The sequence below is a fragment of the Diaporthe batatas genome (genome assembly GCF_019321695.1).
Source record: "Diaporthe batatas strain CRI 302-4 chromosome Unknown Contig00017, whole genome shotgun sequence".
In the NCBI taxonomy this organism is placed as follows: Eukaryota; Fungi; Ascomycota; class Sordariomycetes; order Diaporthales; family Diaporthaceae; genus Diaporthe; species Diaporthe batatas.
In genome coordinates, this window is record NW_025408564.1 from 628,284 (window position 1) to 653,924 (window position 25,641).

General features: G+C 53.7%; 7 protein-coding genes across 7 annotated transcripts; 4 read left to right on the forward strand and 3 right to left on the reverse strand.

The window, feature by feature from the left end:
* Nucleotides 1-493: 493 nt before the first annotated feature.
* KVR01_011852 (uncharacterized protein) lies at nucleotides 494-892 on the forward strand (the record flags this gene model as incomplete). The annotated part of the gene is made up of 2 exons (XM_044786443.1): nucleotides 494-641; nucleotides 699-892. The coding sequence occupies 2 exons, from the start codon at nucleotides 494-496 to the stop codon at nucleotides 890-892; spliced, it is 342 nt and encodes a 113-aa protein (XP_044638933.1).
* Nucleotides 893-5,822: 4,930 nt separating this feature from the next.
* Nucleotides 5,823-7,156, forward strand: KVR01_011911 (uncharacterized protein; the record flags this gene model as incomplete). Its single annotated transcript, XM_044791740.1, has 3 exons — nucleotides 5,823-5,984; nucleotides 6,042-6,164; nucleotides 6,248-7,156. 3 exons carry the CDS (start codon nucleotides 5,823-5,825, stop codon nucleotides 7,154-7,156), a joined length of 1,194 nt encoding a protein of 397 aa, XP_044638992.1.
* A 1,689-nt stretch (nucleotides 7,157-8,845) lies between these two features.
* On the forward strand, nucleotides 8,846-10,073 carry KVR01_011948 (uncharacterized protein; the record flags this gene model as incomplete). The annotated part of the gene is made up of 3 exons (XM_044786480.1): nucleotides 8,846-9,048; nucleotides 9,101-9,422; nucleotides 9,480-10,073. 3 exons carry the CDS (start codon nucleotides 8,846-8,848, stop codon nucleotides 10,071-10,073), a joined length of 1,119 nt encoding a protein of 372 aa, XP_044639029.1.
* A 1,245-nt stretch (nucleotides 10,074-11,318) lies between these two features.
* On the reverse strand, nucleotides 11,319-12,870 carry KVR01_011809 (uncharacterized protein; the record flags this gene model as incomplete). Its single annotated transcript, XM_044791772.1, has 2 exons — nucleotides 11,319-12,305; nucleotides 12,391-12,870. 2 exons carry the CDS (start codon nucleotides 12,868-12,870, stop codon nucleotides 11,319-11,321), a joined length of 1,467 nt encoding a protein of 488 aa, XP_044638890.1.
* Nucleotides 12,871-14,667: 1,797 nt separating this feature from the next.
* On the forward strand, nucleotides 14,668-15,844 carry KVR01_011990 (uncharacterized protein; the record flags this gene model as incomplete). Its single annotated transcript, XM_044793616.1, has 5 exons — nucleotides 14,668-14,852; nucleotides 14,950-15,022; nucleotides 15,080-15,418; nucleotides 15,487-15,540; nucleotides 15,728-15,844. 5 exons carry the CDS (start codon nucleotides 14,668-14,670, stop codon nucleotides 15,842-15,844), a joined length of 768 nt encoding a protein of 255 aa, XP_044639071.1.
* Nucleotides 15,845-17,241: 1,397 nt separating this feature from the next.
* Nucleotides 17,242-20,108, reverse strand: KVR01_012066 (uncharacterized protein; the record flags this gene model as incomplete). The annotated part of the gene is made up of 2 exons (XM_044782329.1): nucleotides 17,242-20,046; nucleotides 20,106-20,108. The coding sequence occupies 2 exons, from the start codon at nucleotides 20,106-20,108 to the stop codon at nucleotides 17,242-17,244; spliced, it is 2,808 nt and encodes a 935-aa protein (XP_044639147.1).
* A 1,270-nt stretch (nucleotides 20,109-21,378) lies between these two features.
* Nucleotides 21,379-24,744, reverse strand: KVR01_012025 (uncharacterized protein; the record flags this gene model as incomplete). Its single annotated transcript, XM_044784925.1, has 2 exons — nucleotides 21,379-23,013; nucleotides 23,107-24,744. 2 exons carry the CDS (start codon nucleotides 24,742-24,744, stop codon nucleotides 21,379-21,381), a joined length of 3,273 nt encoding a protein of 1,090 aa, XP_044639106.1.
* Between the last annotated feature and the right edge of the window lie 897 nt (nucleotides 24,745-25,641).

Below are 25,641 nucleotides of genomic sequence, written 5' to 3' on the forward strand. Positions count from 1 at the left end.
TCTCCCTCGCAGGTAGGTATCTCAGTGTAGATGGGCAAGTGCCAATGAGGCTTATTTACTACTGGCGGACAACGTCTGGATGCTGTCTCCAGCGTGTGGCCCCCTAATACAGCTCGCAGACGTGGGGGGACTGACTGCATGCGGTGTTGAGCGTGACAGAAGCTCCTGGGAAATGTATCGTGCGGCACTCGCTGCCACGGGCTGTGTGTGGTGTTCTTGTATCCCGCGGCGGCGCTGGCAGGAGGGCAGCTCTGGCATGCATGGGCTTTTATGATATTCACCTGCACATTCACTGTTATGGCAAGTAGATCCTTCCCCCGAAAAGTCTCCAATACAAGCCACGCCACTGCAGTTACATGAAAACCTCTGCGACAATTAACATTATTCCCAGGTCTCCGCCGGAGTGGACAGCGAAGAAGCAGCGGGCCAGATCTCCAGCCTTCTCTATTCCTTGTGCATCATATTCTGCGGTGTTCTCGCCACGCCAGCCCAGATGCCTGGCTTCTGGATCTTCATGTACCGCGTCTCGCCATTCCACTACATCATCAGCGGCCTGATGACAGTCTCACTTGCAAACACCGCCGTCACGTGCGCCAATAACGAGATGTTGCAATTCCAGCCAGCCCAGGGACAAACGTGCGGTGAGTGTATGGCGGACTACATACAGAGTGCCGGGGCTGGATATCTGTTGAATCAAGACGATACAACCAACTGCTCCTTTTGCAAGATGGACAGCACCAACTCGTATCTTGCGAGCTTGGATTCCTACTACCAGGACAGATGGTGGGAGTTCGGCCTGCTGTGGGTCTATATTGTGTTCAATGTTGTTGCCGCGTTGGGGCATTACTGGTTAAGGAGGGTCCCCAAGAAGAGGAAGGGTGTTTCGCCTTAGGTCTAAACTGACAACAGTCGGTGTATGGGACTTGGGAAGAGCAAGTTCATTTGATTCGAGCAATGTTTAGGGGCTAGATAGACCTTACTTACATGAACCCCACTCGGTCCTAGCACTTGCAGCTGGTGAACAGCTGGCACCACCTGGGCCCAACATCATTGCATTAGCAGCTGGCTGCGGCCGGCCCTCGCTCCGTAGCTTGCCCATAGTCAAAATGTACACCACCCTCCACTGCTACTGTTCGAGGGCGACAATTCCCGAGCAGTTCGAAGCAAAGCTTGTAGCGACGAGGACATTGCATTGTAAAGACGCGGCTGGCGGTGGGGATGCTCGAGCGCCGAGAACGGGTGTTCCCAGCTGCTGATCCCCAGAATTGTTGACATGGTCAGATTTAGTACCTTCGCATCCTGAGACCCATTCAGATATTGTTCTTTGCATTCTAGCTGCCCAGGCGGTACTAATGGACGCAGCGACCAGCTCGGATGCTCAGGATTACTGCGGGACTAAAAGCAAGCGGCCTGCGGAAAACTAAAAGGCAGCGAGGACAAGGCACATTTTGCGATATTCAGGTGTAACTATATCCCTACAAGTTGACTTCAAATAGATTGGAATGCACGGGAGCCTCTCCTCAGGGCACAAACCAAGCTCAGTTGTCCTCTTCACCGAAACTTCTTCAACAGCTATGAATCTTGCATGCAGTGTCTCTTCCACAGCACAGAAGACGAACGACTCCATTCTTCCCCAGGTAGGTTTTCTGAAAGCTGATTCAATCGCAATCAATTGATCACAGCAGAGAATGATTTCCCACGCTGGTCAATTCAAATGACATACAGGTACTTGGTACAAGCGCCTGGAGTTGGGGAAGTCAAGTATCAGGAAGGAGCCCTCGGGCGCCCGGAGGTTCAGCTCCCTTGGCCACTCCAGGGGCTCCTTTCAATCCAAAGAGGAAGGCGCAATCCTTTCTAATCATAAAAGCTAGAAAGAGTAAAATAAAACACCTCATAAAGACCCTAAAATCTAAAAACCTTTCCTCCCAACCTATATATACTGACCCACTCACCCACTCACCCACTCACCCACTCACCCACATATATATATATAAAGAGAGAGAAAAAGAGAGAAAGAAAGAGAAAGAAAAATAAAAAAAAGAAATAGAGAGAAAAAGAAAAGAAAGAAAAAGAGAGAGAAAGAGAAAGAGAAAGAGAAAAAAAAGAGAATAATAATAATAATAAGTAAGTAAAACCTTTCTATACTTACTTATCTATCTCTATTTTAAAATATTATAAAATATTAAAAAGCCTTTCTCCTTACACTATTATTTACTTATTTTATTTTATAATACATTAAAATATACTATATCTTTTAAAGTAAATTCTATTATTACACTCTTCCTTTCCTTTTTAAACACTATAAAATTATACTACTTTATTAATAGCTCTTTTTATACTCACCTATTTAGTCTAATTTCCTTAAAATATACCTCTTTCTTCCCCTTTTACTTTCTTAAGCTTTAGTTTCTTATAACACACCTAATCACACTACTTTAACCTTAGACACTATCGCTAACAAATATCAGTGATTATCTAGGTGGCAGCGGCGGCGATAGTGACCGCGTTAGTCATAAAGACCAGTAAGCACAATTCTTTTCCTTCCACGGCTCCTCTTCTATCATATTTGAGAAAAGCTCAAGCTACATCTTTTTGATTTCCGTAGCAGGTGGCTAATAAGTACTACTAGCCACGGTGACGACGACGACGACGGCGACGGTGACGGCGACGGCGGCGCCGTCGGGGGGTGGCGCCCTCGACACGGCGTCCAAGTTGGCCTCCCTCGTCTGCGCCGTGGGGGTGGTGGCGGCCTGGCTCTTCCCGGGCTGGCCCCACCCGGGCTGGCTCTGCCGGCTGTTGGGCCGGCAGCAGCAGCCGCCGCCGCCAGCAGCAGCAGCAGCAGAAGCAGCAACAACAACAATTTGGGTTGGTGGGGTTTTTTTTTTGGGGGGGGGTGTAATTCTTTTGGAGGGTGGGGAGGGAACAATATATATTAACTTAAGTTAATGCATGCAGCCGGCCTGGCTTCGACTCTTCAGTCTGTCTTCTCGTGCCGTGACTTGTATTAAATCATTTCTGAAAAACTCCTTTGCTGTGGATTCATCACCATCCTCTTCTGCGGCACAGCATCACCACTTGTTACTCCGATCTTGACCGAACGGAGTGTGATAATGTGGAAGCTCAGTAGCCGTGGAATATGCGAAGACATTCCGAGGCAACCTAATTTTCGAAGAGCAACATCTTGGAGCCGTTATGCGTTTCATAGTTCTGAACGTCCTCTCCCTGTTGTTTGACCGAGGAGGGGTTGTGGTGGGTCAACACCACAATGATGATTGATCCCCTCATTAGGCAAGCTGGCTCCGACGCCATTGCTCGTACCGCTGAAACCATTCTTCGTACCCCAGCTCTTTTTCTATGAAGTCGGATATTCACACAACCCCCTTTGGATCCTCGCACAACTAATCTGACTAATTAGGGCTATAGCTAATTAGAGGACTTTATTTAACCTTATCCCCAATACCCAAGTCAGTATTTTTTACTCCCTCCACACCACGCCTAGTAAATGCTAGCAGCGTTGGCGACAACAAGGGTACTTAAGTACGTAACCAGATATCAGAGTAGTCACATAGTTAAGCGCAAATTACGCTTAAAACACCACTAACTAAAGCCGTTATATAGGTTGTTTACGTGTAATTCCACCTCACTAGTAAGGATATAGTAGGAAATATTAGGGTGGCATAATTAGTCAGATTGGTTATACGAGGATCCAAAGGGGGTTGTGCGAATATCCCACTTCTTTTCTATCGACCAGAGGATCCCGAGCCCGAGCAACCAGACCATTGCGGCCGGGACCGTCCATGCTATTCCCGCCCCGATCGTCCAGGATACCAAGGCCCCGAACACACAGATTCCGCCGGTATCAGTCGCCCAGGCCATCGTGATTGGCATATATCGTTTAGGGCGAGGTGGCGTAGGGTCTGGGTCTCGGGCGCGAGGAGCCTGCTGGGAAGCACACTCTTCCGTCTTTTGTTGAGGCTGGGTGGTGGGATCACATAGGCTCGGAGGGGTTGGTGTGGTGCAAGAAGGTGGTGGAGTGTCTGGGTTTGGGGCGCGAGGAGCCTGCTGGGAAGCACACTCTTCCGTCTTTTGTCGAGGCTGGGTGGTGGGATCACATAGACTCGGAGGGGTTGGTGTGGCGTAAGAAGGTGGCGGAGTCTCATTCCGAGGTTTCTGGCCTTGCAGTGGACCTGGAGCCCAAATTGAGTTTTCCTGAGGCTTTGTCTCCTTATCAATCGACCCCGATATGGGATCTGGAAGTGGGTTTGAGTCCGCTGGTGTGTCTCGAGGCTGTGTGTCGCTTTTCGATTTCCATTTGAATGACAGGCTCGCGCAGAGGCTGTATGTCATTGTGTGAGCACGATTTCTTTGACGTTTGGGAAGGGAATGATCGACGGTCTGGGTTTGGTGGTATTTTATAGCCATATCTGATATTGATGGCGGTGAGGGAACCAGACGTCGAATGACGGCCGCAGTTGATGGCCTCGAGTTGTAGTTGTACGGAGCAAAAATCGTTGGTGATGTTCAGATTCGAGAGAAATATTGGTACTCAGTCCGTAGCAGTGTGTGGTGTGTGTTCTTGACGAGATGGATCGGAGTGACACAACTAGGATTGAGAAGGTGAAACGTCTTCTTCCATTCCAAATTAATGGTTTGTGACTCATAAAGAAACGCTTGCATCTGCACTAATCAGTACTAAGATGTATGGGTTTCTGACGGCTCCTCCCTTAGTGTTAAGGCTGGGTTTTTGAACAATTGCAGGTCCACCTGGCGAACATGCAGGCGCCCACCCATGCTAGTAGTGAGTGAGGCGAAGCAGGGCTACCTATGGGCAGTGCTGCTCCTTAAAACGCCTACACCACCGTAAGCATGTTCCTACTATAAGGCGGAAAACCATGGCGAAAAGTTTGATGTTGACTTATTTGGTAGTTTACACTGCCCGACCATCTTGAGACTATTCTCGCCTCGCCTTATGACTGCTTCGCCGTCACGCCGTGGCAGATTAGCCCCTGGGCTACTTGTGTCGACGATTCTAGTCAACGGCGCCGTCGGGAGCGGCTCTCCCTAGCCCTGTCTATGCGTCACAAGGCTAAGGCCACGTGCCTGCTTATCATATTGAACCACTATCATCGGCATTGTATATTTTTAAACGCTGGGTCTTAAGTGTTTACCACTATATGGAGGCGACATGTATGGCTTTGGCTATACGCGGAATAGAAACGAAACTAATTATACTGCCTGGTCTGTTCATCCGTGACAGGTTAGAGGAAGGTGTATTATACTATTTAAACTGCCTAGCGGCTGGGAAATACTGTATGTTCCTCGTCTATGTCCAATTCAAACCCTGCCCAACTTGATGCATATGATCATAAAAGTTGCCTTGCTCAAGTGGCTCTGCTTGTCCTGTTTCTTTGGTCATCACACTTGGGACAGGGATAGGGTCAGAGGCAGAGGTTCTGAATCAACCTCTCGGCCCCTTGAAGAAATAATAGTAGTTGTGTGTGTACGCCCTCAGACAAACGAGTGTGCTGGTTGCTAATTTGATGATGTCGTAGGGAGAAAACCACTCCTGAATTGGCTGGAGAGAGACTATCCTATCTCACCTTCCAAGGCCCACACGCTCTACAGGCTCATAATGTGTGGCTGGGGCACTAGCCCGGATTCTGCGTAAGCATGCGTTAGTTGGCCTGGGGTCATCTTTGTGTCCTCCTTCGGTGTGACCTATGGCGAGCATTTGTAACTGCTTCTACTTCCGCAGAGGCTTGACACCTTCTGAATGCAAGCCTCTTTCGACATACTTAGGTATGCAAGAACAGAACAGCACAATGGTTTCCATTCTGAACTTCCTCCTTACTGCTAGCCTCTTGCCCACCGCCTTTTCCGGAGCCGTATCCTATGGCCAAAACTCCTCGGACAGTCAAAATACGGAGGCATTCGCGGAGCGGACGTTCTTCTACGTGGGCGGTCAATATGTGAACACCACGCTTGTGAGTCCCTTCTCGCGTCGAGCATCTGCAGTCTCAGCTGCTAACATCATGTCGCAGCCCGGTGGAACTCAGGACAACCAGTATATGGTCGGACAGATCTATGTTGAGCGTCTCACCCCGCCCAACGTTCTCCACGAGCATCCTCTGGTCTTCATCCATGGCGCGGGGCAAACTGCAACGGTAAAGATCCTGCCGAGTCTGGCATCCTGAACCTTGGAAGTTTTCCGGCGAGACCGAAGGTAGACTTGCTGACAGCCTGCCAGAACTGGCTAAACACACCCGACGGCCGTGAGGGATGGGCAAGCTTCTTCCTCCGCCAGGGATACGTGGTGTACCTCACCGACCAGCCCGAACGCGGCCGCTCGACATGGACACCCGGCAGCGGCCAGCTGATCCTCTCCTCCACCAAGACAGCGACCTCCTATTTCACAGCCCCGGAGAAGCTCGACCCGCTGCCATACCCCCAGGCCGCCAACCACACACAGTGGCCGGGCACCGGACTGCCAGGCGACCCGGCGTTCGACAGCTTCTTCAGCTCGCAGGTCGCCTACCAGGGCAACAACACCATCACCGCACACCTGTCCAACCACTCGTACGTGGCGCTCGCGGACCACATCGCGACCCCTCACATCCTCATCACGCACTCGCAGGCCGGCCTCATGGGATACCAGCTCGCCAACGAGAGGCCGGACCTCCTCGCCGGCCTGGTGTCCGTCGAGCCCGGCGCCAGGCCCTTCGAGTCGTGGACGGGCCCGCCTTACGCCCCCGGTTATTCGTTGTCTTTCCCGCCGCTGGAGTATGGAATTACCCCTCTGCCGCTGGTTTTCGACCCGCCGCTGCCCGCTGATGACCCGGGTGCCTTGGTGGGGGAGACACATCCTGCTACGAGTCCCAATCTGGCTCCCTGCATCTTGCAGGTTGAGCCGGCGAGGAAGCTGCCGAACTTGGCCAAGGTCCCGATGCTGCAGATGGTTGGGGAGTCCAGCTTCCAGTCTGTCTACTCTGGTTGCGTCGCGAGCTTCCTGCTGCAGGCTGGCGTGGATGTGGAGTTTGTGAGGTTGGAGGAGAGAGGCATCAGGGGGAACGGGCACTTCATCTTCCTGGAGAAAAACAGCATCGAGGTGGCAGAGAAGGTCGTCATGCCTTTCCTTGAGAAGCTGGAAAGGCAATGATCCATGGCTTGGTGAGCTCTTGGAGCTAAGGGCTGAGCCGAGTTTACCTAGATAACATCGAATAAAAGCATTTGTTTAATGTAGACTCCATTCTTTGGATTCAAAGGTTCCTCAGGCGTGAGGTCATTGGCGAGAGTGGGCGTGTCAGAACCAATCCTCCACCCCAGCCACCACTTACTTCATGAGCACACACATCCTCTAGAGGTCGGTTTGGTCACCATGGTATAAAAGGTGGGCGAGGATATGACGGCCATAAGCTTGCGTTAGCTTTCTCCAGTGAGCCTCTACTGTGGAACTAGCACCATCTGACATAGCAATGAGTTTTTTACCGAGTCCGCCAGATTTATCCCCGTTCAAGGTCGTGGGGAATCATCAGAAGGAACCGAAGAGGACGTACGAGTCAAAAACGAAGATCGCCACACTGCAAAAAGTTCTTCAAGATGAAAGCCTCTCCGTCAACCGGTCTTCTTGGCACCACTCTCGCTCCTCTGGCCTCTGCCCTGGTATATAGCCTCAAGCTCGCATGCTCCGTGGACCTTCCAACACCAGGAACTTTCGGCTCTGCTGACGGTCGCAAATTCCTCTCTCAGAGGTACTCCGCCACACTGCCGCTCATTGCCGTCGAGATCCTCGTAGACGAAACGACCGTGCTTTACTCGAACGCCAGGTGGATCAGCTACAACTCTTTCGACGGCCCTCTTGAGGAGACTCTTGAAAACTCGAGGTCGCGACCTCATGCATCTAAAATATTAAATGGAAAGCGACAATCTTTGTATGAAGCGGAAAAATGATCGTAGGCGGGCGCCCATGGGATTGTAAACCCGTTACCTAGGGTAGGTACGAGTTACGGAGCAGGAATGCGTCGGCATGACTCCTAAACAATCAATGAAGGGCGAGCTTATCACTGTGCTGATTTGATGCAGTGTCCCCGTGGCTGTTGGGACGTCAAGTGAGTTAGATGAGGACGAAGCTTTTGGGGAGGCTTTCACACCCAGATACATCTTGCATGCAACTGTGAGGCAGGCTTCATGTGCTTGATGACTTCACTTTGATCATGGTCACTTCTTATCTAGTTTACGTTATTGTAAACTTCCTACAGTTGTCCTTTAGGTGAAGAGCCAAGCTCAGCTGTGAAAAGTTTCCTACGGATTGGGATCTAAGATTTTAAAATGGGATATCACCTCATTGGATAAGCTCACATATGCCTACAGGATGGCCTCCGATGTAGGAAATGACCCTCTGCAGGACAGCCGCACAGAGGTTACTCATTTTGAACTGACTTCCCTCTAACACAATGCTGTCTCCTGTATTCACGTCGTTTATCTATTCTGGGTTCACGCCTGATAAAGCCTTCCTACAGGTGTGTATTGTTCCAAGGTTGGCAGTGCCAGTGGTATGTGGACCAAAACACTGTGATAAGCTAGGCCGTAAATGAAAGGAAGGCACCATTGTAATAATGGCAAACAAAAAATGGGACGAAGAAGCGTGACTGAAAGCACTGGAGACCACATACAGCAAGAGCATGGGTGACCAATTTTCGGACGGCCCAGAGCACAGGTATAAATTCAGACCAGAGTTTTCTTCCACACTCCAGGCTGTTTCCTTCTTCCTCCCCATCAACCCAATCCAACCACGCTCTCTACAGACATCACATCCTTTCACAAGATTTGGCAACTCCACCGAGTCATGATGGACGTTCTCTTCCTTCTTGGCCTTTACTGGCTTGCTGCCAGCCTGGCTGGAGCGAGTCTCAGCCCCGTCATTTCCGACGCAAGTCTCGTGTTGCCATTCGAGGTGATTGAAGGCGAATCGACGGCCGAGGTGGTGTCTGTCGACGGCGGCCTCGACCTCCCGAAACTCACACCCGGCGTCAACAGCACAACGTTCGACTGGTAAGACTGAGTGGCGAGCTGTCAAGGGGGGCAGTCAACTGATTGGGCGCAGGTGGTATTTCGATGTTGTTTCCTCAACTACTATCGAGTCGTTCAGTATCATCTTCGCAAACATCGAGAACCCAAACCTGGGAGGCGCGCTCGCCGTGCAGGTGTCGGGCACGTACCTAGACGGCACCACTTTCTCCAAGACGATGCCTGCCACCAGAAACGCAAGCTTCGTCGCCAACGACAGGGGCATCGCCTCGCACTGGGACGGAGAAGCTGGTGATTTCTCGTTCAGCGGGACTAATCTCGACGCACCCAACATCACATACACCATCTCAGGGGACGACCCGGACACTGAGAGCTTCGGGACGGTGACGCTGACATCGGTATGATATCCCGGTCTAGATAGGATCATGTGTTTCCCCACTTCTAATTCATTCCAGGTCTCGCCCCCTCGATACCCTTGCGATCCCAACATCGCCGGAGCTACGGAAGAGATCATGCCGGATGTCTATTCATCCAACGCGGTGCCCGACTCCGACGCAACGGTCGAACTTATCATCGGCGGACAAGCCTTCAACTTCGAGGGCTATGGCTACCACGACAAGAGGTGGGGAGTCAATCTCCTCGACGGGCCGGTGACATCGTACTATTGGGGCCACGGCCGGCTGGGACCATACTCAATCGTCTGGCTCGATGCCCTGTCCAGGGACGGCAAGGAATACTTCTCGTCTTGGATCTCAATGAACGGGACCGTCGCGTTCCAGAGCTGCGGCGACAAGTCCGTGGTCGTCCGCCCGTGGAAGAAGGACGGCACTGACCCAGGGTACCCTCCTAAGCCTCGGGATCCAGCCCCAGACGGCTACGACATCCGCTTCGACGTGGGCGAGGGCCAGGCCTTCACTGCACGCTTCTACACCAGCACCATCCAGTTGTCCACTGACGTTTTCAAGCGGATCACGGGACCTATCGTCGGCGGCTTTGAGGGTGGGGAGAAGTATGAAGGCGTGGCCCTGGGCGAGCAGGCCCAGAACTAGACGGGTGTGGCCATTCATAGGAAGCTCGCAACAATGGGTTAAAGGGATCGTGAAGGAGGTAGTAACCTAATAGGTTCAGAACGCGTTCTTATTTCCAAGAGCTCCATGCGTCGCAGTGACCATGATCTCAATGTTTGCGTGAAAACGTCGAGGTTCGAAATCACAGCTGATAGGGAGGGCGTGCAGGTTTTGACACACCGTACATGAAGATCTTTCGGCCCTATTCTGTCGTCTGAATATTTCCATGGCCTCAAAACACAGGTATGTCGTCACGAAGTCATGAAAGATCCTGCATACGAGCTGCCGTCCAGTCATTGTAGTTCTCACCAGGAGCATCATGCCGGCCGTAAGATCCCGCCCGGCCGACATCATTGCCTGCGAACGGGACGCTGGGCTTGATTCGACCGATGGGGTCCCAGATATCAAGTCAGAACAAGCTTCTGATGATCCACCAGCTCGGCAGTCCACTCTGGTTGGTAGTCGTGATTCGCCGTGAGCAGCGAGGAGCTACCAGGAAACTTTACCAACCATCCAAAGTCCAAAAAGGGCGATATCCTGTAGTTGTAAACGAGGATGCACGAATAGCAATCTTCATTCAGCCAGTAAAGATGTACACTTTATTTACTCTACGTTGCCTACTTTTACTGGGTTCACGGAGTGTAACAGTGGAATTGGTGCGAAAACTCCAACACAGGTTGAACAAGTTGGATGAAACTGGACACTCTGAGATGCCAAAGAAGGAGCTGCCTCCAGCCAAAGATGAGAATAAAAGGCAGAACCGACTTCAACGAAGCCGGAAACACCAAGCAGAAACATGGTACCTTGAAATGAAGGAGCGAATCAGGTCGAAAAGAGCGTTGAAGACAAGAGAAGCAGCTCTGTGACCACTATCGCAAGATACCATAGGGTACTTGGCTACTCAGCTTCTCCTCCGGGAGCGGCTGGCTGTGAGAACGGAAACTCAGACTGTATCACAAGCACTACAGACCAAATTCCAACATATTATTCTTTTACACTTGTAGTCATACACGCTACCTTTTAACACAAATGTCAGGCGCAAAGATGCCTCTAGAGAACAACAGCGGGGCGTAGGACGACTGTGCCACAGTACAGCACTCGTGAGGCTCACAGAAAACCACCACAGCCATTTTCCACCTTTGAATCCGTAGAAGTCTGCAAATCCGCGCCTTCAAGCCTGCCTATTGGCCTGCCAGAGACCATAGGGGAACCATGGATGCCCCACCACTACCAGGCAGGACAGAATGGTGGGCCTTTACCGCATTCCCACGGGGGCTGAGCCAGGAGATCAATCTGCGACTGCCAGATGCCAGTTTCTTTGCCCAGACTCAACAAGTCGGGACTGAAGTCCTCGACAGCCTCCTGTTCACAGAGAGCCATCCGGTCGCGGTCCTCCAGCCATTCCCTCCTGGTGCCCACGGTGACCACCTTCCACTCCCTTTTCCACTCTTGTAAGGCGTCCAAGGCCCCCTGCGATGTTGACTGCACCTCGGTGGCGACAAGGTAGAAACCCGCCAGCTTTCCCACCCAGTAGCCCTTCTGCAGGATCGCGACCTTGGCAAACTTGACAAACTCAAGAATCAGTCGGATAGTCTGGATGTCCTCCAGCTTGTGCAGCTCGATGATCATCTTTCCCCCGTGCCTCAGGCGCTGGATGCCAAGCACCAGCTGGGTCAGGAGGCGGCGGCGCTCCTCGCGGCGGCGATTCTCCCGCCCTCCGCGGAACATCGCCTTTGTCGGCTGAATAATGTTGGTGCAGATTACAAGGTCGAAGCCGGATCCGGGGCCATCGTCGAAGTATCGTGAGAAGCGGAACCTCCTGATGTGGCGATTCCACAGGGGAATTTCTCCTACACGTAGACCCATGTCCGCTACGAGCATAGTCGTGTCCAGCCTCTGGATCCTGACCAACTCGCTCTCTTCCACTGCTGGGGGAAAGCCGCCCTGCCCCACAGGGAGGCTAAAGGCCAGGGCATGGGCGCCGGGGTTTTGTTCAAGGGCGTAGGTCAGAAAGCGGCCTGGGACCACTGACAGATCGAGAATACGCCTGAACCCTGTGCCGGGCTCGATGGTGAAAGCATCCGTGCTGCTCTGTATCCATTCTGCAATCCTCCTCATATCCGCCATCAGTCCATGAACTGCTTCCAAGGGGTTCTCGTTCGCCTTGCGCTCCTCCTCTGCGAAGTACTGCTTTGCCTGAGAACTCTGCCATCCCTGATATCCGTCATGGTCAGAAAGCCTGCCTTGTGTTGACGGGGAGGGTGTGAGGGCTAGATTGCTTGCATGTGGGCTTACTTACCTTAAAACGCTCCCACTGGAGCTTTCGGTAGATGCCTGAATTCTCACACAGGTAGTCTTCGATGGCCGCAACAGCGCTCTTGTGGCCAGGAACATCCTTATTGTTGGAGGTTTCTTCAATGTCAAAAGGAGCAGCTTGTGCGGTCACGTCGTGGCTTCCGTCACTTTCGCTGTCGCTGTCGCTGTCGCTGTCGCTGTCCCTGCCACTGTCGCTCTTACCGTCGATCTCACTGTCGCTGTCGTATTCTTCTTCATCCAGCTCTTTTGCTTCTTCCTGTTCTCCCTCTCCCTCCTCCTCATCATTGGCGGTGTTTTGGCTGTCCTCATCGATGGGCACGAAGTTGTCGTACTTGACTTCGCTGTACCGGTAGGTCGCCCTTTCAGCGTCAGCAGCGATGAGCTTGTCCTCCTCTATCACTTCTTCCAGCCTGAGCCTCTCAAACTTTGGTAAGCGCGTCTTTTTTGGTAAGCGCATCTTCATTCCTGGCTCGCAGCTGCTTGTTGGGTGGTAAATAAACGATGAATGAGAAACAGATGGGTGTGGATGACAGGTGTGGATGACAGGCTGACAGTCCTTCTGCTCGAGAGGCAGGAAGACAAATGGAGTGGGTAGAAGCTGGCGTCGATTGTTGAAGTGGGAATCTGCAGTGACCAAGTTGTTTGTTTACAATGAACGAGTTGCGTCTTGCGCGTCGGTTGCTGTGGGCTCAGCAGAAGGCAGACCCCAGCTCGCAGGTTCGAGGTACAGCAGTTGTTCGTACCTAGGTGCACTTCAACCACTTTTCGTCTAAAGCTGGTCCTAAGCAAGGCTTCAACATCGCTTGACACCAGAGCTTTTGCCTTTTGCGTGGGCTCTTGCGTACCAGAGCTGGCGTGTGAGCGGTCATGGATGATGAAAGTGGGCCCGAAAGCCTCGTCACCTTTGCTTCAAGTAATACAGCCTTGCACAGCCAAACTGCTCTAAACCCTCCTGCATCTCAATAGGACTCCTCAACTGCCCGCAATTCGATAACGCGGTTCGTCCATTCCAATCAACCCCCCCCCCTCGATCTTTCCACTACCCTCAGTACTTCATCTTCCAAAGGTTGAGGACTACAATCGCAAACCAACTCATGTATTTCACCTTTCATACTCACTCCATCAATTCACTTCTGACCCGTCAACCTCATAGTGACCATGTTTTCTAGGAATACCGATTGCACTGACTGATCGAGGCTGACAGATTTGGACTCTTATTCAATCCCCCAGCAAAAAGGCAATGCCAGTGGTATTGCCAGTCAAAACTCCTCAAGGGCCAGACCCCAAAAGCCGGTAGCACGATAGCCGAACGATTTCCTTTGTACCCAAGAGCGGCCGATGGAACGCATCCTTGGCTTATACGCGATACGACTCGCGCCGATCGAGGTAACACAAGATGATCTCCTCCCCGGTTCCCCAAGACGGCTGTGAGCCCGGCTGAAAGGCAGGTCGTCAATAGTACTCTAAGCGATATAGGTGTGGGCAGGGCCAGCTGGCACACACCCTACACAACGAGTAAGAAGCAAGCAGTCTTCCCCGCACCGCACGATCCACGGTTCATGGTTCACGCACCCTCATCCCGGCTCCAACGCACACGGTAGCGTGGCTTACACCACGTGCTGCAGGGCGAGAGGGCTAGTTAATTCTGACAGCTGCCCCCCGTTCACGACTCGACGTCACGACTGGCTGTCAGGCCACCCGGGCATGCGTGCTTTGTAAGTGCTCCCTCAGCATGGACCAGATGGAATGCTAAATTAGCCCCCGTGGCTCAATGCGCGGGAGCTTGTCCGCAATCAACAGGAGGGCCAGTGCGACGCGGCGAATGGGGTGGCCTCGGCTGCGCAGATTGACTTTGTATCTAGCGGAGGTGAACATCTCGGCAGAAAGCTAGATTGGGTGTGTTTGGGACGGATGGTGGGACCTGTGTTGGAGACAACGCGCCCCGAGCCCCCCGTTGCAACACTGAACTTTGGTCACGTAGTGTCTGTGAAGCTTTCCGAGGCCATGGGCAAATTAGTAGGCTCCGGGACCGAAATGACTGCGTAACACACCTGGGCATTCTGAGCGCTTACCCCGCCAGTCCTTCTTGCTCCCAAGGTTTGTATTAATACCCTCCGATCTCTCATTGAGCTTTGGCCATTGATAATGGAACATCCCCCAGCAAAGAGGACCAGTACGGCAAGGCCAGATGGTCTCATTGTAACCGCAGCAGAAGTTTTCAAAAGTTACAATCAGCCTCATCAACATCGAAGCCAAGAAGATGGCTACACCACTCGACAGGAACGGCCTCGTGGAGGATGAAGAGAAGGGGCACATACATCGGACCACGACGGGCGTGACCATATCGCCCGAGCTCTTCGAGAAGCTGTATTTCTCGCCCAAGACGCCTCACGTCGGCGACTACAACAGACGCTTTGCGAACCCCACCGCTCTCGGCTTCGTTGGGTGAGTGATCATATCCCCCCTACCACACGCAGACGAAGAAGTCAGGCAAATTCCTTGCAGCACTAGTTGGCTGACCACATTGACCAACACCACACAGCTTCGGAATATCCGCGTCGACGTTCGCCATGGTGCTGATGGGCTGGGGCGGCGCCTCGGGGCTCACCCCCGTCGCGGGCATCTTCTTCTTCACGGGGCCCATCCTCCTCACCTTCGCGCTGATATTCGAGTGGGTCATGGGCAACTTCTTCCCCATGATGGTCATGGGCCTCTTCGACGTCTTCTGGCTCTCCTTCGGCGTCCTGCAGCTGCCGACCCTCCAGCTCTCCAGCCCCTACGCCACCGAGGCCGACCCGACGGGGGCGTCCGCGCCGGCCTTCAACGCCGCCATCGCGCTGTACCTGCTCGTGTGGGGCTTCGCGCTGCTCACCTTCTTCTTCTTCACGCTCAAGATCAACATTGTCTTTGCGAGCATCTTTGGCCTCGTGACCGTTGCGTCTTTCGTCCTGGCTGGGGCTTACTTCAAGGTCAGCCAGGGCAGCTTTGATGATGCCTTGAAGCTGCAGAAGGTAAGTGATGGTGACTGCGCCAGGTAAAGCGAGATGAACAAGGTGACTAACTAACCCCTTTCAAATAGGCTGGAGGCGCGTTGATATTTGTCGTGGCCCTCTTGGGGTGGTACGCCTGCTTCGTAAGTAGCTTCCGAAGAAAATCCCTCCCCTTCATTCAAGAAATAAAAACATCAATCCGGGCCTATGTAGCAAGAGCATCACTGGCTGCAGGTGCTGAGACAGTTCATGGCCGTCCTGTAGCCCACTCCTCGTCATGCTCCCTTGGGGCTGCTTCTCTGTTTGATCTATGGCTAACTTCACAACTAGATAATAATGGCAGCGGAGATGAGAGTCCCTATCAACCTCCCAATGGGCGACCTGAGCAGGTTCTGGCCACACACCGACGTCGAGATCACAGCAGCAGGCCGTGCTCACCACGAATAGAGACCGCCTTCGCGACCCTGGTCGGCTAGGCGATATGTCGGCAGTAATACTTGCTCTCGGGCGCGCTGAGGGAAGGATGGGTTAGGAATGTTGGATGTCAGTGTGCATGACGGGCTGGATGGATGAGATGTAATGTTCGAGCGGGCCAGCCCTGCCCTGAATCCATTCATGTCTGAGCTTGAACAGTAGTTCCATGTTTTTATATACCCATTCTCGACGGAATGCAGACACTTCGTCTTGGTCCTGAAGTCTGCCTGGTGCGCTGCACCGGAATGCTATCTACCTAGGTATCCACTTCCAACGCCACAGGCTCGTACAGCACAACCCTCTAGCCTCATTAAGTACAATTTCCTAGCCACCTACGGTACCGTGAGAGCCTCTGGCCAAATCATCTCTGAGGTGATGACCTCCCAGGGGCTCACATTTGATGTGGGAGCCTCTATGGGAAACCTCTAAACAGTCTACCGGACGGCTTCCAACAGAGCAGAGGTCTTCAAGCGTAAGAAACTCCAATACGACATAAGACACGGTTTCAAAGATGGGACAATGTTACAGCAAGAGTGCAGACATGTGATGTCCGGAATCCTCTGGGAGAGGCCACCCTCAACCACACATTACCTCACACGCGACCTTGAAGTGAAGCCCGACGAGAATGGTTCCTGAGGCTCTAAACTACAGGTATCTTCCTCCCTTCCTAGAAGCCCCTGACAGACCAAGTCGATAGTGACGGCTAGGCATCACATCGGATCTGGAGTCCCACTGCAACCAGTCTCCCCTGGGTGAGCCAATTCATGGAGCACCACATCAGGCGTCCTTCCTGCCAAGGAGTACAAACCTCGAGTTTTCATCCCAAGCACCTGATTCGTCACACCGCAGCGTCGTAGTAGGGCAGCGAGGCAGGATCGGGTGGTTCTAACGCGGTCTCGAATCCAGGGGACAGTGCGCGCGGCTCCTGAGTCTGCAGTGGTGGGTGGTAGAGTTCTTGGGCAGCCTTGTCATCATGCGTAACATGTCTGCCGTGAGTAATGAGAAGGAGGAGCGAGATATACTTTTGTCGGCAGCTTGGGGTGTTGCTACATACCTAGGCAAGTACTTGGGTACACCATGCAACAGGATGAGCGCCGTCACAATTCCCAATTACCGTACACAAACTGTAACTGCATCGCCACGGACAGATGAATGTGAATGCAAGAAGGCGACGGCCGTCACAAGGAACACCAAGCACCGGCAAATCGGAATAGAAAAACAACAGAAATTCAATCTACACGCTTGTTGCTAAGCCTCGAAGTCATCCAAGCCATAACCAATGCCGTGCTGCCAATATCACCCGAAATCCCACAGCCGTGCCATGTGATCCTCTCCCTGCCGCTGAGGTCCAGATCCATCATCCACGGCCATCACTCCCGGCCAGCCACGCGAGTAGCAGCAGAGTCCCGCTGGACCCGGAGCGGAGCCTGCGCCGAGCCCGAAGCACGGCGTGCGAGGAGCCGGGCCCATTCCTCCTGCAACAGCCGCGGCGAGAAGGCGTCAGCCCCAGACGAGCCGCGGCCCGGGTCCAACAGGGACAAGAGGATGCCAGAAAAGTCAAAGGCACCCCCCCGTCCCGGAGGGCTCGGCACAATCACAACCTCAGCGCGACGCGGCGCCGGCTCACGACGGACCGGACGGCGCACAACCTCGGGCAGCGGAGCCGGGTCGCTGACGAACTCTCCCGCCCCCTTGCAGAGCGCCACCACGTTCTTCAGGCAGCTGCGCCTCCCGCCCTCCACGGCGCGGACCAGGTCCGGGTGCATGAGAAGAAACTCGGCCTGCCTCGCCCGAGTCAGGCCGACGCAGAGGCGGCTGCGGTCCTCGAGGAAGTCCGTGGGCCGCTGGCGCACAAAGTCCAGTATAACCACGTCCGCCTCGTGGCCCTGCGCCGAGTCGATGGTCCGGGCCTCGACGACGCGGTCCTTGAATGCTGGGTGACGAATCCTTAAGTCCGTGATGGCCTTGCGGTACCGGCGGAACGCCGCCGTGTAGGGCGCCATGATGAGGATGGTCCCCTGGCCGGCGCCGCTGGTCTGCTTGAAGTCGTCGTCCCTGAGGAGCTTGAGGACCAGGTCCATGACCCAGCGCTGGTGCCCCGGGTGACACCAGCTCTTGTCGTCGGCCTTCCGCGCCGCGCCGGGTTCTCTGAGGCTCACGAGAAGGCGGGACACCTGGCTGCCTTGGTTGTGCTTCATCGGCATGATGTACCTGTTGCGAAGGTGAATTGTGCTTCGTGGCAGGCCGCCGGGCGCCGCGGGGTCGTTGGCCGGCAGCATCCTGTTGTTGTAGATGGCCGCCGAGGCCAGCTGCTGCAAGCCTCCGTAGGCACGGTGGTTCATGTTCAGAGATTCCGCGCCCGGGAACCTCAGATCTGCCCGGGCCATCATGGATACCTGTAGCTGAGGCCCGAACTGGTTCCTGCATGGGCCGTGTGCCAGGGACCCCACGAATGGCTTGGTCTGCCTCACGTCACCCGAGAAGATCCACGCCGCCGGGTTGAACTTGGCGACGGCGATCAGGTTGGACAGCTCGCGCGCGTGGGGGCTCTCGTCGAAGATTACCAAGGTCGGGGAGAACAGGGACGAGGAGAACTTGCTCGCGGAGACGGGCGTCGTGAAGACCATGTCGGCGTCCATCAGGGTGTCACGATAGAGCGTCTCCAGCTCCTCGTTCTCGAGCTCCTCGAGGTCGGTGCTTCCTAGGCGTTGCAGGCGGCGGCGGATGCCCTGGAGCCTCCGGTACGTGGTGTCCTTGTGTTTCTCGTACAGCGCCAATGCTGCTTCGTCAAGGGAGGGAGCAACGCGCTCCGATTGTTGATCAGGCCTGTTCCTGCTCTCGGCCTCCGCGATGTTGAAGGCCGGAGCGAAGCGGTGGATCTGGAGCCTCTCGCTGTCATCCGCCTGGGCATCATACTCTTGCAAGGGGCCCCGGCCGGAGTTCTGCTGTCCTCCACTCCCCTGTTGATTTCCCTCGGCGGGTTCGATTTGGCTCATCCGGTGATTGAGTTCCTCCCACTGGGCCTCTAGCTGCCTCCGCCTCGGCGTCAGCTTCTCATAGCTCCAGCAGTGCATCCGGATGGCGGTCCTCGGGACGGTCGACCCATCGATCTCGCTCGTCTTGGTGAGTTCCAGGTCATCATACAAGCGGGCCATCTTGTTCGCAGCATCCGTCAAAGGGCGGTTGATGTCGATGAGATACAGGACCTTGTTCTTCCGAGGCTCTGGCGACTCTCGTCCAGGATAAGTGATCTCGTCCTTTGACTGCAGGGCGGCCGCCACGACGAGATTCCAGTGAGTCTTTCCCGCTCCAGGACAGCCGTGAACGACGCATATGCCGTTGGGGATCTCGCGGAGCAGTTGCTGGAAAGCGTGCTGCTGCTGGTCGTTCAGGGTCTGGAAAAGCCGCAGTAGCTGAGGTGGAATCGAGTCGGGTCTCACGAACGCGTCCAACATGTGTGGAAAGAGCGAAAATAGAGGCATGTGTCCCGTCGGATGGCCCAAGAGGACGAAGTACTTGTATGCTTCGATTTGCCACGGCGAGTGTCCGTCCCCATGCCCTTTCACTCCCTGATCGAGGGACCAGAGAGCCCCAAGCTCCGCATTTCTGGTCGAAGTCGACACCCGAAGCTTGAAGGACACCCGAAGGGTTTCCAGCTGCGAGATTGGAGGTATGCTTCTTCTCCCCTGTGCCAATTGGAGACGAGGGAACTTGGCCATGATGTTGTCCTTTCCTGTGAGATGAACGTGAAAGGCGGAGCACTTCTCCCAGAGTTCATTCCTGACGCGCCACAGGGAGCAAGGGTTGTCGACGCGGGTGGCGGGAGACTTGCTGTTGAATCCCGGAATGGAGATGTCGCAATTCTCGCCCTCCTTGGGCAGCATCGAGTCATGGCCGGATGGCTCCACAAAGAAGAGCAGTACGGCCGAGTTCACCATTTGGCGGATGTAGAAGATCGGCCATGCCTTGAACGAATGTCTTTGGGTGTTGAATGCCTCGATTTCTTCTTTCTCAAGGAGGAACTCGTTCTGGGTGCCAATAGAATGCCTTTTGAAGAAAGTTTCCATGTTGAACTCGTACAAGGGCTCAACCGGCGTGACCACTTGTGGTATCTCTCGATCATTCGGCCAGTTTGGGTCCGTCACCCGTGGGGTGAAATGAGGATCCCAGCTCACCTGGGGGGAAATGTTAGTTAACATTGACGATCATTCTTGGAAGAGCATGAGGAACATACCATGTTGAAAAGTGTCGGAATCGACGAACTGGGCAAGGGGATTTGTGAATCTTAGTGCAGATCGCGCTGGGGGAAGTTGGTGATCTCTTCAAAATGTCCACTGGAGAGCTTTTGAAAGAAGAAGGGATGATCCCATTCACTTGTCCTGGAACGAAGAGGAGAAGAACGAGGCTGGGGAGGAGAGTTCACAGGAAAGCTCGCTCATCAAAATGAGTTTGCAAAACAAGACCAAGCAGTGCGCCGCGCCTGACTGCCGCGTAGAGATCTCAAATCGAAGTGGAGCTGAGGGTTGCCGCAGCAAAAGATTCCAAAGCTCGTCGAGTGGCTGAGTTGAACCTTGAGGACTTCAAAACTGTAGAATCAGAAAACCATGTCAGGAGGTTCGTGAAGAAGCTGGGGTAACTGGTATAATCATACACTCAACAAGTCTCGAGGTCGAACCAGAGAGAAAGGGCAGAGAACTGAAAGCTCCAGCTGGCCAAGGAAAAGCGCAAGACGAGGAGACACCCTCAAGCAGTTCCAAAGCTGCCAAATCCAAAAGACCAGGTGTTGCGTCAACTAAAGAAGGGAGCAGAGACGACCCAGCAGCAGTAAGCTGAACAAGGCAAAAGAATCGTAAGCTGAAGAGGAAAAGGTTGCTGGGGGCTTGGGCGGTCAAGAAGCAGATGGACGGACGACAGGAAGCGCTCCCCTGTGGACAGTGCAGCGCCTCTGCAAGAAAAGAGAGAAACGAGGCCTCTCTTTTGGTGAGCTGCCGCAAGGCGGAGGGGAGTTTGCGAGGGTTGAACAAACCGCTGAGCTGGAGAGGAATTCAGCAGCAGGAAAAGAAAAGGGAAGCTGGGTGGGAAGTGGACGAAGCTGATAGCGTCGTGGGATGCTGCAAGCCCAGCAGAAGCGTAAGAGGGGGGGGGGGCAGCTTGCTCAGCAGCAAGGGAAAGTAGACACTTTTGCAGCTGAAAAAAACAAAACAACACTCTTGATTTTCTAGCAAGCTCTGGGAGCTTATCGACACAAGTAATCTCATCCTCCCAACGAGCCCAAATTCCCGTTCAAACTTCAAAGTCCATACTCCCAGCACAAAGCGGCACCATTTTCCGTCCAGTCCATCCTAGCTACCATCATTTCAACAGCCTCGAGCACGGGGCTTAGGAGCTTTCTAGAACCGCCTCCCCCCCCCCCCAAACCAACTAAAGACAAAAACAAAACTTTTCCCTCAAAACCATTCAGAATTCAACACCGTAGCCCCGCCCAACCCCCAGGCCAGAACAACGCCCTACACACCCTCAGTCGAACCCGCCAAGGGATCAAGACCCAGCTGCATAGCCTTCCTCACCATCTCGAACCCAAACTTGGCCGCAAGTCCCAACATGTCTTCAACGTCACCATCTTCATCGTTACCGTCTGAAGCTGACAGGCCGGACCCAACAGCAGCATCAGGAAGCTCTTCAGCCTTTCCGTCCTCCCGCGGCTGGTCAAGATCGGGCGGGAGCTCCGGGAGCTGCCGAGGCACCGCAGACACATCGGCTCCAGCAGGAGGATCCGCTCGGTGTAGGCTGTAACTCCTCCTGGACTGGCTGTCATCCACAGGGTCCACAGCGATGACCTGCCCCAGGGAGTCGCAGTGCTCATGGAGCAGCCTGATGTGTGGTCCTATGTAGCCAAAGTTCCACCTCCTCGGCCTGTCCCGCTGCAACAACATGGTTCTTTCCATAATCACAAACTCGGCCTGTTTGGCGCGCGTCAGAGCGGCACACAGCCGGTTGGGATCTGCTACATGTGGGGTGTTCTCCCAGTTGACGAGGTCCAGGATGACCACGTCTCCCGAGTGGCCCTGGACGACATCGGCCGTCGCTGGTTGGACTTGGACCTCCCTGTGCAACCTTCGGCCCCGGCTGCCTGAAAGCTGATGCTCGCGGTCCAGGTCACGCATCAGACTGTTGATGGCCTTCCGATAAAGCGTGAACTGTGCACGGTAAGGTGTAGTGACTATTATGCTGCCAGGCTCGTTCCCATCTGTCGATCGAAAATCTGGATCTTGAACAAGGTCCCGAATTATTTTCTGGACCACCCAATTCAAGTGTCTCTTGTTTAATTTGCTCCTCTGCTTGAAGTCCTCCTCACTGAAGCCACTCACATGAACCAGCAGCCGAGGGAATGTCAACGCCTGGTTCCCGGCGAGGTCTCTGCAGTAGTGGAGCAGGTGCATCGTCGACGGAGGGAATCGCTCTTCCCTTGGCAGGGCAGAGTGAATACCGCCGTCCCAAAACAACTCAGATGAGAGGCGGTGCAAATTCCCATAGGCTTGATGGTTCAGTGAAAGACGGGGTGTGTCTGGCACTGTGTGCAAGTACCTCGCCATCATCGATGTCCTCAGCTGCTCGGTACAAGGGTTCCAAAGGTGGCTGCCGTGAGACGCGAGGTACGGCTTTGTCATCTCCACGGTGCCTGTGAAAAGGAAGGCTTCGGCAGATGGGAAGTTTGTGATAGCTGCGAGGGTGCCAAGCTCCCGAGAGCGAGATGCCTCGTCAAACAGAACAAGGGTCGGACGAAAGTACTTTGCGATCTTTGCCGCTCCAACGGTGGTCGTGATCACAAAGTCAGTCTCACCCAGTACGATTTTGAACAGTTTATCCCACTCCTCCCGTACGTCTTCATCAAAAGATGGGCGGTTCTTGAATGCAGCTGGATGCTCCGCGCGGAGTAGTTCTGAAAATCTTGGAAAATCTTCCAGGTGGTCTGACAAGTACTGCTGCGCTGCTTCCTTTAGGTTTGGGGCAAGGCACTCGCCCTTGCGACCCCTGCGAAGCTGTGGCACATGATCCGGACGATGAGCTTCAAACATTTCATCGAAATTAACGCCAGAAGATTGTGTGTCGCTGTCTTCTTGTTTCAAATACTTTCGAGCACTCTACATTCAATGGTGTGTTAGTGGCCTGGGCTAAGTGAAGCACTCGGGAACATAACAAAAGAATAGGCCGGAAAGAAAATTGAATATGCTTACCCAGACGCCCTCATAGTTGAAATTGTATGCCCTCAAAATTCGCAATTCGCTCCGTTGCAGTTTCTCGAAATGCTGCACCACATGAGTTGCGGCAGCGTTTGCCGGGCGATTTGCCTCCAGGATAAGCAGGATCGGGCCACCAGTCTTTTGCACCCCCTCGATGGGCGTGAGTGCCAGAGAAGAGATCGCGAGGAAAAGGCTCGTCTTCCCCGTACCCGGACCGCCTGGTAGGATCCCGACCCTGGCGGGGAGTTTGCTTAGAACTGTTCTGTAGGCATGTTTCTGGTCTTCATCAAGGCGTTGAAATAGCGCCGAGACGTTTTCGGGCAATTTGCGATCGCTGCGAATGTTGGGAAGAGCTTGAAAAAGATCGAATGTCTCAGTCGTTCTCTCAAAAGTGCGGACGTACGAAATCGCCTCGCGGGTACGACTGTGGACTGGCTGGTCAAGCGCTTCCGTCAATGCATTCAGTTCGACAGTCATCGTCGTCGTACTGATCCTAATCCAGACATGTGCTTCAAAAGCGGATGCCCGATCCAGCACCATTCGATGCTTTTGGCGGCCGTCACGTTGAGACATCGTGCGCCAGTCCAGCTTACAATCGACGCCGTCCAGCAGAGAGTAGACTTCGGCAGAGTCATTGCACAGCGAGACCTTGAACGTGCAGTAATTGTTCCAAGAAGACCCGGCTGCAGATCCTTCGTCCAAGAGAATCTTGTCATAGGGGTTGTCCAGCCGCGCGCCGACCTGGTATTCCAGCCCTTTCCGCTTGAGCTTCGCGTTATCTTTGGTGGTGGCCGCATCCTTCTCCGGCGCAGGAATGTGGCTTTTGAATGCAAGTTCACACAAGTCTCCCACCTTGGGGAAATCTTCTGGGATTTCTCGCACGGCCATCACAACAAGGTACTGGTGGCGCTTGGCGCCATTTGATTCGGAGCGAGAAAGCGCGCCGTTGTGGGTGTCCTGGGCAACGAGCCAGCACTTGTAGACGCTTTCGAGGTTGAAATTACGTATCTCTGCGGCCTCGAACTCGAAGTCCTCCTCTGTTCCCCAGCGGAAGATGTCATCGTACTGCTTGGGATCATGGAATTGCCAACACGGGTCGGGCACGGCTTTCCTTTGTATCTGGTCTTCGAGCTGCGGTGTTGACTTTATCTTGAGGCAAAGACCTGCCCGCAACATCTTCTCAGAGCAGAAGATTGGTCGCAATGCTCCATCTTCGGGGTCCTTTGCCATCTCCAAGGGGGCAAAAAGCGGCTGCCTGTCATCGTTCAGGGAACGAGGAACTTTGACTTTGTACGTGGAATAGACGCATTGGTTGTCGCCCGGTATTGAGATGGTCGTTGTGGGGTTGGGGACGCGGCTCGCTTCCCACCAAGTTTGGCCTTTGACTCGTAGAGAGCACTCGTCCCGTGCCGTTGGGAAGCGTGCATGGGCATTGCCGCTGACAACAACGATCCAGACACGAAATCCCGAGTCTTCAACCGGAGGGAGCTCAATGACAAACCAGCACTCGAAACGTCCCTGTTTTAGTTCGTTCTCATCGTTAAAGGCCTTTATCTTTTTGAATTGTACCAGTTGCCAAAGTACCTCGGGGGACCTGGCCGATGGCCCATCCGGGGACCCCGCTGGCGACATGTTGAGGGCAAAATGAAGGAGCTGCTGGAGGCTGGGGGATAATGATCAGCTGGAAAGGTTTAGGTGATCGGTGGGCGATTGCCTCGCTTAGCTGAACTGTGCCAGGTGGAGCGGAAAGGAACAGCTCCAGGGCTCTTACCTTGGGCTGGATTGAGTTGCAGACGGGGTGGATGAAGTCCCGTCTTGCGCGAGAGACGGCTCAGGCTGGTGGAAGGTTCGGTGAAAAGAAATAGGGTGCGTGGGGACCGAGGTCGTGGGCTGGGGTGGGAATGTGCAGAGCACGCTGGAAATGGAAGTGGATGTCGGAAGTTGGAACTCGAAACGTAAGAGACCTCGCAGGATCACGAGGAGGAAAATGATGGCTGAGGGCCCCCTGCCACAGTTTGTTTTGCAAGGGTTGGGTTGACTTGGGAAGGCAGGAAGGAAGTAGAGGCCCTTGTCGACGAAGGGGCAAGCAAAGCTTGCAAGTGTTCAGAGTGGCAGCTCTCAAAGTGTCAGGGCTTTAGCAGTAACAGGCCATGCTCAATAGCTCCTTGCTCCCAGGGATCGGTATGTAGGTACTGATTTTACAATGGAGAGTCCACTAGCCAAAGTCCCTGCGCATTCAAACCATAGGTAAAAGAAGAGATTAGAGGTTTGCATCTGAAAACACAAAGGGCCAGCACCCATAGAATAATCACTTCTCAGATGGTCTCTCGCAAAATATTCTTTCCTAGATTAATGTCTTAGTGTATTATTCTAAAAGTTACAGTTTCTGACCCTTATGAGGTTGTCGTGGATGTTGTGCACAACGACTTGGAATCCCCTGCAAAAGACCACCATCTATTCCGTCTTTCAAGTGACTTTTAACACACCAACAAGCTCAGTCAAATCTAACGGTGGGATGCCCAGGTGCTG